Genomic DNA, 16,097 nt, shown 5'->3' with positions numbered 1-16,097 from the left:
ATCAAAATGGCCGTTCTGTAAATTCAAAGTCAGAGGAGAAAGTGTTTTGCAAAAGTGATACAGAATCCTGCTGGTGCCTCAACCATTATGATTGTATCCTCTGTGTAATGCAGTATGTTAAATAAACCCCTACATCATCAGTTCTCAGAGTTGTCTATAATCACATGTTCAGCCCTCTGTAGATACCAGTAACAGTCAAAATCATTTCCATAAATAGCAAGGAAACAAGCTCCAATATTACATGCAAAAAAAACAAGAAAGATAAGTTAGAGGTTGGCTGAGTTTAATTACTGAATAGCATTGACCTCTATTTGTGTAATGCGGTGAGGTGATAAGACAGGAAGTAGTTCTTTTCCCTCAGAGCAGATGGGGGATGTGTGCTGCGACCAGGCTGGTGTTGGTCAGCAGGCCAGGAAGCCTCCGTCCACCGGCAGAGTAACTCCATTAGTCATGTTGCTCTTATCACTCAGCAGGAACAGGATACTGTTTACGACGTCCTCCACCTCTGCAAACAGACAAACAAGAACACATCTATGTAGCAAAAGTGTGTGTGAATACACTACGGGTGCACGATATATCGACTCAATATCGGTTTTGCAATAGAGATAACAGAGATGCGCCAGCGGCTGCGTGTTGTGATGATTTTCGAGCCTGCTTATTTCATTGGCCAGTCGCCCTGTCACGGAAGAAGCAAAAGGAAAGGAAAGATAAAGTGCGAACAGCATAGCAAGTGTGTGGAGAGAAAGGAAAGATGAGAGAGAAAAGACATGAGTGGGTCTCAGGGAGACGACGAAACTATGGAGACTGAGGAGAAAATGTTAGTAGCCAAAAAGTAACGCCTCCTCGCCAGCGTGGAAGTACTTTGGCTTTAAGACAACAGTGAATGCAGTAAGCAAAACGTGCGTATGGTGCTACAGCGTATGTGTAAAACCTGTTGTTTTGATGTTCTGAAAATCTATTTTGATGCGTTTTCCCAACAATAAGATCAGATAAAAAATAAGATTAACCCCTTGGCTGCTGACTGTTGATGAAAACCATGATCAGAATTGATGAGTCAGTCTAGTTAGAGTGCAACACTGACGCAGATACACAGAACGTGAACACAACAGTTCTCTCTCCGGTTATAAAAGGACATAATGAACCCTATCCAAGTCCACAAACACACATATAGACTGAATGGCCAGGCAAGGGTGAATCCACATTCCTGAATCCACATTCCTGAATCTGAATCAACCGTCAGCCTCCTTTTCAGTACCCTGGTATGCATTGGATGGGTGGGGGTGTGGGGGTGGGGTTATAGGTTAGGCTTCCAATCCCTATCCCATTCAATAGCACCAGCACTCAGAAACTATTCCTTACCCACCTTATAAAAAGGTATAAAGATTTGCTGCTCTGTTCCATGTAAAATAATGAAAACTACAGTATATCTCGAGAGTGATATCCATCTTCTCATCTCACTCTCAGAAAGAAAGCAAATGGCTGTCCCCCTCCCAAAGAAATGTAGAACTATGCTTACCTTATGCAGTAACCAGATGGACTGGTGATCTTTCACTTAATGCATGCTGGGATTGGCTCCAGCTGGTATAGATAATTGATGGGGATTTGACATTTTTAACTTTTATCAATTATTTTCTTCTAATGCTATATAATTGTATAAAACATCCAAGCTAAATGAAAGTAGAGAACTGATCATTTATTTTACCTTTGGAGAGTAATGGTTGTATGAAATTGTTGCAAAGAAATTACAAACTGCCCAAAACAGAGCTGCTAGGTTACTAGGTTTTCAATACAACTACATTTTTCAGAAACACTGAACCACTTTTCTTATATAATCAAATTGTTAGGCGTGATGAGGTTCATTCTCATTTGATTAGGTCAGCTGATGATGGCCAGATGATGATACCACGCAAAATCAAATGCTTTAAAGAGAACAGTTATTTATAGTGCCATCAATCATTGGAATATACGTAAAATGAATAGCACATTGCCATCTGAGAATTGGGAGTGAGGAATGGACACATTTATGTATGAATTTAATAATGAATGTTATACTGTGATAACCTATTCTGAATAATTTCTGATAATTTTTAAATTGATGTCTATATTGGTTTACTGATTTTAGTCTGCCCAAGACGTGATATGCTCAAACAAACGCCAATAACCCAGAGCACGTTTTTCTCCCATACTGGAATGTTGTGTGGACTGGCTAGAACCTCCTGCACTGCCCCGTGAAGGAAGGTCCGGCAATGCAAGACTATATCAATGGTGATCTCAAATGGCATGTTGCTGAATTACAGAATGGAAATAGACCACAATTTCCTGAGATCAGCTGCGGCCTCCTGATGTACGTGGTTTCAACATTATGCACTGTATATATGCAGCTGTAGGGTCTGACCTGCGAAGCGGCCTAGAGGGATGCGGGACGTCATGGTCTTGGCTTTTTCGGGGTCACTCCAGCCCAGGCGACCCATCTCAGTCATCACCACTGTGGGGTTCACACTGTTCACACGGATCTGATCACACAACACTGGAACTTCATTTAAGAACATATGTGTACATAATATAACAACATACATGTGGGCCTATATGTACTATAACATGCATACTAAAATAAAGAGAATTAAATGGAAAAACATTGATGTGCAATACAAATGAGGATGCAGCTCCAACACATGAATAGATGTAAGTGCAGGGTAGCAACAACATTATAAGCATTGAAAAAAAATCTTTTTTCAATGCAATATCTACACAGAAAGGTGCATTTGCATGAGAACCCTTGGTTCCTTTATTAAAAATGTATTTTTAAGTGACAAAATCTTATTTCTTTTTGTCCTTCATCAGCAATTACATGGATGTGCCCATTTTCTCTTTCTCACACTCCTTCACAAGCCTGCTGAGCTGAACCACATGACCTGAATATAAAGCTAACATTAAACATACACTGAAATACATTGAAGTACTCAAATACGCAAAATTAGGGTACCTCAAAATTGTAAAGTACAGCTCTCGAGGGCACTTAGTTACTTTACATTAAACAAGACAGGTAAAAAAATGGATTTTGGGGAAGTTTTTAAGCCTTTATCTTAACAGGACAGATGAAGACATGAAAGGGGGGAGAGAGAGTGGGACAGGCAGCAAAGGGCCGCAGGTTGGAGCCAAACCCACGCCCAGTTGACCTGGCCACATTAATCGTGCTCATTTAATGTTCTTCATTAATACTGTTCACTTCTCAGTCATTATAAAAGAGACTCTATGTGACTTTTGCTGTGGATACGAGCATTTACAATTCTGGGATTATGCTAGATGCCGAACCAGTGTAGCTGTAGAGAACAGACCTCCACATGAGCCTGTGTTAAATTATTTATTTTTTCGCAGCAAAAAGCTGATGCTTCTCTCTTTTGTTTCATTATTTTGTACGCTCGTGATGACGCTATCACGTTACGTGACATCCAGTGAAAAACCTTTTCAAACCATTCTATTGCAGATGAAACTATCAAAACGCCTTTACAATCTGCTCATAGAAAATAATCATATCTCAAAAAAAAAGTTGTGGAGTTCAAATCAGTTATGGAATTTTAAGATGTATTTTGTTCATGTTTCTATGTTTAGAAATCTTTTGGATCAAAAAGTTTTGTCAAATTTAATGAAAACGTGTTCGATTTTCCTTTTATTTTATGAAAAAAATCCTTTTCAAAATGTCATACATTATGACTTATACTAATTATGACTTGACATTTTTTCGACTTACATAACCTTTTAGCTTAGGATGTACCAACTTTAGGGATATGAAACATTTAAAGAGCTGCTAGTCTGGGCATGGAACATTAGTGTTCCATGCCCACTCTCTGTGTGTGTGTGTGTGTGTGTGTGTGTGTGTGTGTGTAGAAGCTAGCTGCTAGTCTGGTCTGTGAATATTAGCTGTGTAGAAGATAGCTGCTAGTCTGGGCTGGGACCATTAGGTGTGTGTAAGCTAGCTGCTAGTCTGGGCTGGGACCATTAGGTGTGTGTAAACTAGCTGCTAGTCTGGGCTGGGAACATTAGGTGTGTAGAAGCTAGCTGCTAGTCTGGGATGTGAACATTAGGTGTATAGAAGCTAGCTGCTAGTCTGGGATGGCAACTTTAGAGTCTATCCCATTAATGGAGTCAAAACATTTAGACATTTTGCATTCTAACTGTTGTTTATGTTTATGAAGAAAAGAAGGATGACCCTCAGAACTAACAATGTATGGTACTTTCACTTTCAATTGATTGTTTGAACAGCAAAAGTTTAGAATTCTGTGTGGACTAACCAGAGTCTGGCAAAGCGAGACTAATGTGCAGTGACCACGTCAGACCTGGTTTAATAAATAGCCTTTAAAGGCTTGTCAGCAGCTAGTCATATGGCAACTTAGGAGGCAAGCCTTGTGTGTGCTGACTAATTGCCATGCAGTTTACACCCCCTAGTCAAAATTGTGTTTTAATGAAAACTCAACTCCTGCCAATCGCTCCTGGTGTTCTTTACGTCTTTTGGAAGAAGGAAATTAGGAGAGTAACAGGTAAATCAGCTTAAAAAGTGAGTTTTCTTAAAGTGCTGTGTAACAAATTTAAACTGTTTTCAAAGTTTTTTTAATCAGAAATATGGGATGTTGAAAAAAGCAGCAAAAATGTCAGGCAAAAGTGACAAACGGTTGGCAAGCGTAAAACAATGTTGAAAAAAGCAACGAAAAGGCGACCAAAACATCTGGAAAATGCTAGAAAAACGCTGAGAAGGGACAACAAAAGGGCCTATGTTTTTTCCGCTGTTAACGGGAAGACAACAGCTTTAGTGCAAAGTTTTTTGATATTAATGAACGTCCATTACATTCAAGCCATTGCCGAATAAGTTGCTACAAAGCTTATCAAGCCTATCAGCTCCACACAACTCTTTTTGGAATTCTCAGTATGACTTTTTTCAGAATAGTCATCCGGTTACCCCTTTATGTTTTTTTTTAATCCTCCGTGTCTTCCTTTGCAACTAGCAACTGCGTAGAAGAGGGATGGAGGTGGGGGGCGCGTTCACGGAAGGCCTGTATCATGTGGACGTGTCAACAGTTTTCAGTAAGTGTCATTACTTAGAATTCCTCATAGGGGCGACAGAAACTACGCAGTTTGAGCCAAAATATAGTCCAAATTATTAAAGGCATTTGCAATGCTGTGCAAGCGTAAAAGTACCTGGTGGGGTCCCAGCTCGAGAGCCATCACTTTAGTCAGCATGTCCAGGGCTGCTTTAGTTGCACCTGAACAATGACAGGACCACAAAGAGTACATGAACTTTACTGTCACCGGGGCTGCAGCAGGAAACCCGCTTACCCCATACACAGATCTAAGAACTGAAATCCCTTTTCTTCTCCAAGGAAAGGCAACAGGTGAATGTTGGCACATTACTCACAGTAGACAGCGTGGTCTCGGAGGGCACACTGTGAGGCCTGGCTGGACACGTTCACGATGGAGCCTCCTGATTGTCTGGCCTTCATGCCACGAGCCACTATCTGACCACAGAGACAGTGCAGTTAGATGAGGCAGTAGGGGTGCATGATATATCAACTCAATATCATTATTGCGATATCACGTGCAAATTTTATTGAAAGTGTTGCAATAAGTATGCAATATTTTATTTTGTGGAGCGCTGCGTCCCGTCCGTTGACTGTGTGGCTTAGTTGTGTTGGATTTCATAATTTCATTAGCCAGTCACTGTGTCATATGCGTAAGTTAGTACATGTCAGTGCACTGCGCCACTACATGACAAACCCTATGGAGCGTACCACGTCGTTGCATTTTTCGAAAGAGTGACGGTGTAAGTGAAGAAATACATTGAGACGACAAAACGGAAAAAATCAGTGAAAAGAAAGAACAGTTGTGTCCTGTTCTCTCTATTTATTTTATACTGTCCAACCAGTACAACATGTCCTGTTCTGTGGACGTGGTCCTTATTCATTTATTCATGTTGGACCGGTCTAATATGACTGCCCGATAAAATAAACCTTGTGTTGTAAGAAAACTTGTTTTATTTGTTAGGAATCTATTTTGGTGCGTTCTCCGTAACATTTGTAAATTAACATATGTTTAAAAAGTATCAAAATTAATCTACCGTATATTGCAATATTCATAATCAAAATAATATCACATTTTGTCAATATCGTGCAACCCTGTAGGGCAGATATTTATATTAAATCACATCAAGCAGGATGCTCAATAGCTTGTTAGGATTGTAAATAGACAGAAGATACACTGCTCATCCATCACCTTTGTGTTTGATTGCTAGCTTGTAGCTAAGCTAGCAGTCATTTAAAAAAAAAACGTTTTTGCTATCTATGATTGTTTGATTGCCAACGCTAGCCCAAAACGTCATTCAACTGACAGGCTTTGTTGTGTTTGATGCTAACTCGTAGTCAGCAGTGAACTAACTTTGTTAATTAGGTCAATTTTTACTGTGTTGACATTACAGAAGTCTATCGTTAGCATCTAGTCAGACAGTCAGAACGCCCTAGCCTGGTTCCGCCCTCCTACGTACAGTACTTCTGCTCAATTTTCATTTTTAGAACAAAATCTGGGTTTGTGGTATTTTTACGGGTTTCCTCCAATCCAATCAGCGAACATACTGAGAGTGATGATGTTGAGGTTGTGCGCTAGTTTGAGTTTGAGTTTCTGTAATGGCAGCGGAGAAAGATGCTAGCGAAGCTATTGGGTCGGTTGTGACAACGATGCAGAATATCAAGAAGTTAAAGTCCGAGCAAGAACAATATTTGCTGAGTTGTGTTGGGGGCCATGATGTTGGGGCCCTCCTCCCCACGGGGCTCAGGAAAAGTTTGATTTTCCATCTTCTTCCCTTAGTGGTGAAGGAGTTTGCTAAGGAGAACGCTAGCGATGCTAAGCTGACGTATGTTAGCTGTATTTTTTTTGTTTTGTAATCAATGTTTTTTTTTATTTACAGAGCCAAACAAAAGTCCAGATGACGAAATGTAGAAAAGTACACTACACACACACCAAAGAAGGCACAGGTCACCTTTTCCACAATCCTTCTTTGTGATTAAATGTCTCAATCCAAAACAAAGAGAGGAAATAGGGGAAGGAAGGAGACACAACAAAAACAACAACAGCAAGAACAATGTCCGCAACTCATAAACAAGACACACAGAAACAGACCAACGCAAACACAAACAAATATGATTCATTGACAGGAAGACCTCATTAACATTTGGAGCGCAGACGCTGTGTTTCCGGTGGAAAATAGGGACAAGGTTAGCATTAATGTTAAGATCAGCAAAACATCTATTACAACCAAAAGATTAAAAAAAAAAAAATGGTGTAGCGATCTGAGCCATTACTGTACCTGAGAGACATGGAGCACAGCTTTCACATTCACATTAAATGACCTGGGGATGAAAGACATCTTAGAACATATATTGTAATAAACATAACAGGGTGCCATATTATGAAAATTGTTGATTGAAATTGTTTTTTTAGATTATTTTTAGGGGAAATGTTTGCCTTTGTAGACAAGAAAGAGAAGGGGGACGACCTGCAGCAAAGGGCCGTAGGTTGGAATCTAACCTGCTCTACAGCGGTAAGGACTGAGCCTTTGTACATGGGACGCACACTTAACCAAGGGAGGTACCAAGTCGCCCTGAAATCCTCGATTCTGACTCATATGTTCTACATTGGGTTAAATTCCATGACTATCTGCTTTGTCTTACTGTTCAAACTGGTCGGGTGTAACATCCAGAAATGGCTGCAGATTGGCACAGGCGGCGTTATTCACCAGCAGATCGATGGGGCCGACATCCTGCAGGGCCGCCTCCGTGGCCCCCCAGTCTGCCAGGTCCACACACACCGGGGTGATGGACGCACACTGTGAGAGGAACCAAGAAGCAGACATGTTGGCAGAGACAGAGCTTCCATTGTTGATATTGTTGAGATTTTAAGATTGGTGCAAAATAAATAGATAGCTTCTGAAAACCATAGGCCAAAACCAAAGAAGAGGAGAAGGATAATAACTGATGCTGCAAGCTATGTCGCCAACATAACAGACGATCACCCAGACGACAACGGTGAACGTGGTGGTAATGAAGATAACATAGTTATAGAGTCATACTCATAGAACATAGTCATTTCCCAGTTTGGGAATATAAGTAAGTATAATAAGTACATCTAACATTAGCAAATCACTTTTGATTTTACTTAAGTACAGTACATATCAGGTACTTTAACACCAAAGTAATTTTCTTATAAGATATTTGCCCTTTTACATTAGTGTTACTTTCAAATACTTTATACAAGACTGGTCCATGATCACACAAAGAGACCTAAAATTCAACCCTCATGTTGTCCTCGGGTCAAATTGAACCGCCCTCTGAACGCTGAACGCTTTTTGGCAAGTACAAATCTCTACTTTCATTAATTTTGGGGTGTCTTAATCAATTTTATAGCATTTGAAAAACAAATTGAAGTAGTATTCAGTAAAAGTTGACATATTCCAGTCTGGGATTTTCCATCAACAGACATTCCTTTAATTTTAGTCTAAATAATTCCTAATTTCTGCTCTTCTTACTCAGACATTAGGTATAATTTCCTATAAATGAGGTTTATTGACCATAAATTCCAAACGTAACTGTACAACTAAAGTCAATAAGTTAGTGTTGTGGGGTGTTAAAAGTAAAAAAAGAGACAAACATTGAAAAAAAGTGTCAAAACAAAATCCAAAGTGTTGAAAAAAGGGAAAAAAAAAGAAAATGTTAAAAACGTTGATAAAAAGCGTTAACAAAAGTGATGATTTTCGATTTTGAGACGAGACAAGGGTTAAACTACTTAAACTTATTCTGTATGGATTTGTCTCTAGTTCTGTATTTCTTGTTTATTTTTATTATAGTTTAATATGTTTGTTTGTATGTTTGCACCCAATCAAAGAGGCAACTTCAATATAGTCCCACTACTGTGGCAATACGAGCTTTCTGATTGTGATGCTGATTCTGAAAATACCTAATGCCCTCTAAACTGAAAAGGTCCTTGTGACCGAAATGACAAGTGTGTGCGGGAATGTTCTTTCTTTTTTCTTTGAAAATCTCTCCCCACCCTACCATCCATCACGTAGAACTTTAAGTCAAAGGGAGCGGAGTACCTCTTGCACCAGACGGTTGAGGTCATCCTGCGTACGTGTGAGTGCCGTGACCTTTGCCCCGCAGCGTGCCAGAGCCAGAGCCGTGGCCCGGCCGATCCCTGAGACACAAAGCATCCATAAACACAAAGACTCATTACAGAGTGGAGCTGCTGCCGTGACACCAGAGCTGACACACACACACACACACATACACACACACACACACACACATAGACATTCCACGCATGTCTCAGGCTTTCCACACTGCGCTCCATGAACAAGGCTTTTTTCTATTCCATTTTCTCACTGTGTTGCCACTGACAAGACTCTTTGAGGGTACGTGCAAATTCATCGCATACCTTGATCAGTCTTCCAAAGTTCACATGCAATGTCATTACAGTTTACATTTTTCTTTTTTTATTGACATTCATTTTGATCACCCCCAGGTTTCATCAGGTAAAAAAGGTTTTTCACGTTGAAACTTTGATTTAAGTCCCAGTATTCAGCATTTATAAGTAGTACAAATAAGGGTGTAACTTTGGTTTCAACATCGGTGGGGGGGTTGAGATGTCAACTTTTGAGCAAAATTGAAATTTTGAATGTCAAACACTTTATTTTCTGCATTCTGGTGGATTTCTTCTCTACAGCAATTTGTGCTTTTTTCTATTATACATTTATGTGCAAATGTCAAAATCATATGGCTCATCATGGCTTTTTGGGGAGGGTTTCCTGGATTTGATTGCTGGGGGGGGGGGGGGGGGGGGGGGGGGGGGGGTTGTAACTAGGGCTACACGATTATGGCCAAGATGATAATCACGATTATTTTGATCAAAAGTTTGATCACGATTATTCTCACGATTATTTGTTGATTTTAACCAAAACAAATTTGATCGTCACATAGGCTATTTATAACTGCGAGAGGGAGTGTGATGGACGCTACTCACAGAGAGACGGCAGACTCATTATGAACGGGTCCAGCACGAGTCTAATGGCGGATACACACGTCGTGTGTTTGAAATGTATGAAATATTGTCACTGCGCTGCAATCTTAAAGAACTATGATATTCTGACCATGGGTCACATCTCTGGTCCAAGTCCAGCAGCTCTGTCTCTCACGCTATTACTCTACCAACTGAAGTTAGTTGCATTCAATAACTTCTGTGTTCTTCGCCCTGGCGGCCATGATAGCAGAGTTACCATCGGATACACTGGTACAAACACAGGTTGGCCCCTCATATTTAACAATATACGGCTGTGTTATTAAAAAATTTAAACTGTAGACAATTGTCAGAAGTGTGGACCGGCGCGGAGAGTAAGAGGAGAGAGAGTAGAGGAGAGACCCTACACATGCATGGCTTTACAGAAGAAATGGGTCATGTAACACAAAATTAAACCATATCCATACAAACAACAGCTTTGCAGCGGATGCAAGGACATTAGCACCGGTGCGTCCTGAAGGAGCTAACAGCTAACAGACACTACTAGCACCGACTAGCACTGGTCACGGCTGTTGTCTGAAAAACAACAGACGGGACAAAATGTTGCGTTTACTAGTAAACTGGTAAACCTTGAGACCGACCTATAACCGACTGCTATCTGTTGAGTTTTCCTCCCGTTACTCTGTCCTCTGTGACTGTCTACATCTAGAAACTAAGCTGCGCGGGGTGCAGGGAACAACTCTGACTGGCACATGAGCAGACAGTGGTTTACGGAGCGGTAGATTGGCTTTGTAAAAAAACTCAGCGTTCTGTGAAATGACGCTTTTTTATAAAAAATCACTCGTTCACGCAAATTTGATTGCGGGAAGTCAAAATCGTGATTAAAATTTGATTAATTGTGCAGCCCTAGTTGTAACCCCCTATCCCCCCTGTAAATTACGCTATAAGTACAAATAGTTGATAAATGGTTGATAACAGTGTAAGCAAACGTAAGGACAGTTTGAGTGTGTTTTACAGTACTCTCCACATTTATAACTTTGAAGGACATGTTTTTATTTCATTACAACTGTGTTTTATTATGTTGTCATTCAATTCCTTTTTTATATCATAGCACTAAATCATAACAAGTGTTATCTCAAGACACTTAACAGATAGAGTAGGTCTAGACCACATTCTATAATTTACAAAGACCCAACAATTCCAGTAATTCCCCCAAGAGCAAGCATTTGGTGCGACAGTGGTGAGAAAAAACTCCCTTTTAGGAAGAAACCTGGGACAGACCATGGCTCTTGGTAGTCTGACGGCGCTTTGGATGCTTTTAATTGTCCCCTAATACTGTATCTGAAGTCTCTTTTATATAGACCTTAGTGGTCCTCTAATACTGTATCTGAAGTATCTTTTATATAGACCTTAGTAGTCCTCTAATACTGTATCTGAAGTCTCTTTTATATAGACCTTAGTGGACCCCTAATACTGTATCTGAAGTCTCTTTTATATAGACCTTAGTGGTCCCCTTATACTGTATCTGAAGTCTCTTTTATATAGACCATAGTGGACCCCTAATACTGTATCTGAAGTTTCTTTTATATAGACCTTAGTGGACCCCTAATACTGTATCTGAAGTTTCTTTTATATAGACCTTAGTGGTCCCTAATACTGTATCTGAAGTTTCTTTTATATAGACCTTAGTGGTCCTCTAATACTGTTTCATTTTTTTTTTTTTACTATTTCGGCATTGGTGCAGAATTCCAGCCACTAGAGCCAGTCCCACAATGAGCTTTCCTTAATATGTGCCATTTCTGAGTCTGTAGCTTTTGACAAGGAGAGAGGGGGGGCAAGGAGGAGGCTGGGGGTGTGGCGTTGACCAACTGCCACTTTGCTCGTTTAAAAACCATGATGTCTCTCTCATGGGTGGGCCAATTTCTCTGAGCGAGTAAAGCAGAGAAAGGAGAGGTAACCTTACCCCTTATGACCTCATAAGGGATACCCAGCAGATCAGACAGCGGAGCAGCAATGCACAGAAAATGCAAAGTGTAAGTGCAGCTTCACAGTTGAACTGTAAAAAAAAAAACTTTCCACGTACCGTCCTGGTCGGGACAAGTGGGAGGCGGAGTGCACCGTGTGCAAAGCTAGCACATAGGTTTCAGTGTCTAATACAGGTGCTGGAGATCTCAAAGCTCACATGGACACCAAAATACCGTAACTTATTACATTGAAAAGGTTTCAAGAGATATTTAGTTGAAGCTGCATTTTGAATCTGACACAGAATAGGTCTTATTTAGAACATTATTTCATATTTATCTATTTATTTGTAATGAGCTATTATTTTGTCACAGGTTGTTACAGATTTGCTTTCATTACATAAGTTAATATGTACCATAGAGGCATAATAAAGCATGCTCAATTAACCTCTGAGAAGCCGGTCTAAGTTAGTGTTTTGTGGACTGCTGAGTGTCCTCTTTCTTGGAAATCATACATGGTTACCCTAATTTATTTCGGCATTTATTTGTATCTGTATTTGTTTAAACATGTATTCATGCATGTATTTATTGAGACTTTTGTCAGGTTCTGTCCTCCACAGGGCTGAAGAGGGTGTGATTTTAAAAAGCAGCCTGGTGGTGTCAGTGCACGCACTGAAAACGTCTTTTGTGTGTGTGTTAAAGTGGAGGGAGCCTTTACCTTTTCCTGCTCCGGTGACTAGAGCTCGTTTCTCTGCAAATGAAATCTCCATGGTCGGTCTAGTCCGCCGAGATCAGCTGCAGGGTAACAAGCAACAACACAGACAGGTTACAGACCGAAGAGAAGGACTGATCGAGCTGACGTTAACTGCGCTGCAACTTCCTGATCTTTCTCTTAACTCTGCATCCATTACACTTAGTATACTCAGCTTGTGTTTTTTGGTTGTAAAAACAGCGTGGAGGTGGTTACCAGAGCAGCAGACAGAGCGGTCGCCGGTCCGGGGTAAAGGAAGCGGGGTCTCGGGGTCTCGGTGTTCCGCAGGGCTCAAAGATTAACAGGAAAGTTAATGGTTTACCTTCCAGGTCATTCATGCACAGGGTCCAACATTAGCACCATCTGCTAGCCAAATGCTGGTAAAACATGCAAGTGGCTTGTAGATTTGCTTCACTCACCAGCCATAAATGTTATGGTTTTCTATTGTTTGGCAGGTAAAATTTGAATATTCACTAGATTTGGCTGGTAGACAAAGTTTTGGACCCTGGTACTTTTTTCTAAAGAATAGTACACCCAAATGTCATAAGCTATATCATATGATCTCTCTCATATAACATAAAGTCAGAATGTATTCTTTAAATAAGGCATCTGAGTTTGTGTTTTAAAGTACAGTATATATATTTTTTATTTTTACTTACTTTAAAATACATATTTCACATGTGGCCCTAATCATTTTCTGTACTACTTGTATTTACTTTTGGTTTATTTTCCAGGAACATTACGACCAATACAATGGAGCTGAGTGGGCTTAATTCACCACAATAATCCACCGACCTGACTAATAACAGTTATCATTGGGACTAATACTTTAGTGAAAAGTAATGATGCTTCATCAAGATTCATCTTCATCTCCTTGTTTATTTATGTAGGCCTATTGATCTGATAGTTTCTGGTTTTACTCAAAAATATTCAGATTATTAATTGTACAAGTACATTCTTCATATTTAAACCGACAGGATACTGATGTGTTTCCTATTTAGTTATTTTATGCTAAAAAACATTTACATCCTACAGGTATAATGATCTAGTGAATAAGAAACAATAACTTGACACACACACACACACACACACACACGTTTGGTTACATGGAGTTGTGTTCAATGACCCAAACAAAACAGATGCATACATTAACTGCAATATGCTAGCAATTCAACAGTAAATACAATTGACAATGCAGAAAGGGTTTATTGTTATTGGAACAACAAAGTAATACATAAGTGGTAAGGGCTTTACAAAAACACTCCCTCTCAGTCTCACCCACTGACCTGCAGTGGAAAATTGGATTCTAGTCTTGTGTGCAAAAGGTAGAAAAGTGTTTACACAAATACTTTTTCACAGGCAGAAATACTGTCGCTGGTTGGTGTAAACAGAGTGTGTGGAGCCAAAGAACCAGTCTATTGGAGGACATGTCAGCAAAAAAAAAAAAACAAAAAAAAAACTGAAGTCCAAAGAAGGAACAGCGTCTTGATATTTAGTAAAAAAATTGTCAAAAGGACTTCCTTTTCCAATTAACATGAGTATTTTATAATTTGGCGGGTCAGTCAAGAATACTTAAAAACCTAAAGTATGGCTGTGGCTAGTAAGGCATTTCTGCACCTCATGTCTAGATAAGGCATCTTTTCATTTGATACTGTTGCTAGAAACATTTACTCTGAGGCTGAACTTATGCACAGCGGTGCTTGAGCTAAATACTAACCCGCTCAAAATGACAATGCACCCTATTCATGAACCAGACTAAGGGTCTAGAGAGTGGTTAACACTTGGACTGCATAATATCGTTTTTTTTTTAACGTCATTTTGATAACAAGTGGTGCAACAAACACATTGTGAAAGGTTGTGACATTGATTGTGTAAGTTGAAAGAAAATATCATTAGAAAACCCCTCTTAAAAATGCATCCGTCACTTTACTTTAATGATGCCTCATATGTTTAATTTGTTCAATAAAAGAATGGTGGTAAGGATTTCCTTTCATTTGTTTAAAATTTAACAAGCAGTTTATAGTATTTTAACAATACTGAAAGCAGCAGAACCGAGTACACTTGAATATCTGTTTACGTATCAAAAGTATTATCATAATCGCAATATTCAACGCTATCCCATTCCACAAATTTTCCTTATATTGTACAGACACATGCGTGTCAACTTGAAGGTCATAAGTTGTGTCAGATAGCATTTAGGTCTTGCCTGTGTGTTAGCCCCCCCCCCAAAAACAGTACATTTTGACCTGATGGCAGTGTTAAAAGTCCATAGGCCATGACAATTAGCAACACTTCCTGGGGACCATGAATTCACACACCAATAGCAATCCCATAGCAATATGTTTGAGATATCCTTTGGCTCCACTATCACACTGCCTTTCAGCGTGGCTCTGCCTTGAAGAAGCATGTCGAGCTAAACTACAACCCATCTAAAGAAAGGATACATAATGAAGTTCATTCACATTTACACCAACATTGTAACATGTAACTAGTCGGTAACATACAGGAAGTGACAAGATCAAAGTAGTGCAAAACCATAAAGATGGGCCCGTTAGAATTAGGCTAATACAAAGAAAAGGTATTTGGCTGAGAATACGAAGACATCAGAATAATTACCAGATGAAATAACTACAATACAGATTCAGCATTCAAACCTTCCACAGAGATTTTCTGTTGTTTATGGTCATATCAAACATTGATTCAGTTCATCTTAATCTCTTTACAAGTACCTCAACAATTTTTTATTCTCAAGAAACAATCTTGGAAATCCAGGAAACCTGTCAACAGTAATATAATAAAGTGGTCTAAGGACATTAAAGGATCTGAAGCCAACGGCCGGCCGTCGGCAGAAAAGGCAGTCAGACTGAACAGTCGGCGCCACAAGGTAAAAAAAACTAAAAACGGACGTTCTATGCGATCAGGAGACGTAACGTCTCCAAAACAGCAGGCGGTGCTAATCTGTATTGTCGCCCAAAAAATGAAAACCAGAATTGACAGAACATCTGTCTAGACCACATAAACACAGAGCACGCTGTCGTCAGTCACTATTTTCATCAGAGAGTGTTGATAGTAGTCAAGAAGGATCATTGTTGTCATCAGTTGCTGAACGTAAGAGTAATAAGTAATGGCCAGTGATGAGAAGATACTGTCAACTCCGGTTTTCTCGTGCACTGATTCGCTAGTGAAGGGCTAGCACTCCACCAATCAGATTGGTCATTGAGTTAGACCGCTCGCCGGCCGATTCAACGAGTCAAATCGGCCAAAATGAACCCCAAAAGGTGGAGAACACACGGAACAGATTTGGGTCACCGACCTCGCCAGACTGTCCGACGGCC

General features: G+C 39.9%; 1 protein-coding gene across 2 annotated transcripts; it reads right to left on the bottom strand.

Annotated features, from left to right (window-relative positions):
- Window positions 1–266: 266 nt before the first annotated feature.
- On the bottom strand, window positions 267–13,110 carry dcxr (dicarbonyl/L-xylulose reductase). 2 transcript variants are annotated; one of them, XM_034860152.1, is made up of 9 exons: window positions 12,979–13,110; window positions 12,730–12,806; window positions 9,134–9,231; window positions 7,713–7,867; window positions 7,349–7,391; window positions 5,408–5,507; window positions 5,191–5,255; window positions 2,396–2,513; window positions 267–505 (listed from the first exon to the last, which is right to left on the bottom strand). In XM_034860152.1, exons 2-9 carry the CDS (start codon window positions 12,779–12,781, stop codon window positions 402–404), a joined length of 735 nt encoding a protein of 244 aa, XP_034716043.1. In that variant the 5' UTR covers window positions 12,782–12,806; window positions 12,979–13,110; the 3' UTR covers window positions 267–401. The 2 variants fall into 2 exon arrangements, with proteins under 2 accessions (XP_034716043.1, XP_034716042.1); XM_034860151.1 differs by having other exon boundaries at window positions 12,730–12,815; window positions 12,975–13,073.
- Between the last annotated feature and the right edge of the window lie 2,987 nt (window positions 13,111–16,097).

The sequence above is a fragment of the Etheostoma cragini genome, chromosome 21 (genome assembly GCF_013103735.1).
Source record: "Etheostoma cragini isolate CJK2018 chromosome 21, CSU_Ecrag_1.0, whole genome shotgun sequence".
NCBI classification, from domain to species: Eukaryota; Metazoa; Chordata; class Actinopteri; order Perciformes; family Percidae; genus Etheostoma; species Etheostoma cragini.
This window is presented reverse-complemented; position numbering and strand designations above follow the sequence as displayed.

Bases quoted from the DNA above. Each gene is read 5' to 3' on its own strand.
- dcxr (XM_034860152.1), bottom strand. From the start codon at position 12,781: ATGGAGATTTCATTTGCAGAGAAACGAGCTCTAGTCACCGGAGCAGGA. The intron at 5,508-7,348 runs GTACAGTAATGG...CTCTGTGGTCAG, and splicing joins CTGTGCTCCATGTCTCTCAG to ATAGTGGCTCGTGGCATGAA. The intron at 2,514-5,190 runs GTACTTTTACGC...TTGTGTGATCAG, and splicing joins TCGAGCTGGGACCCCACCAG to ATCCGTGTGAACAGTGTGAA.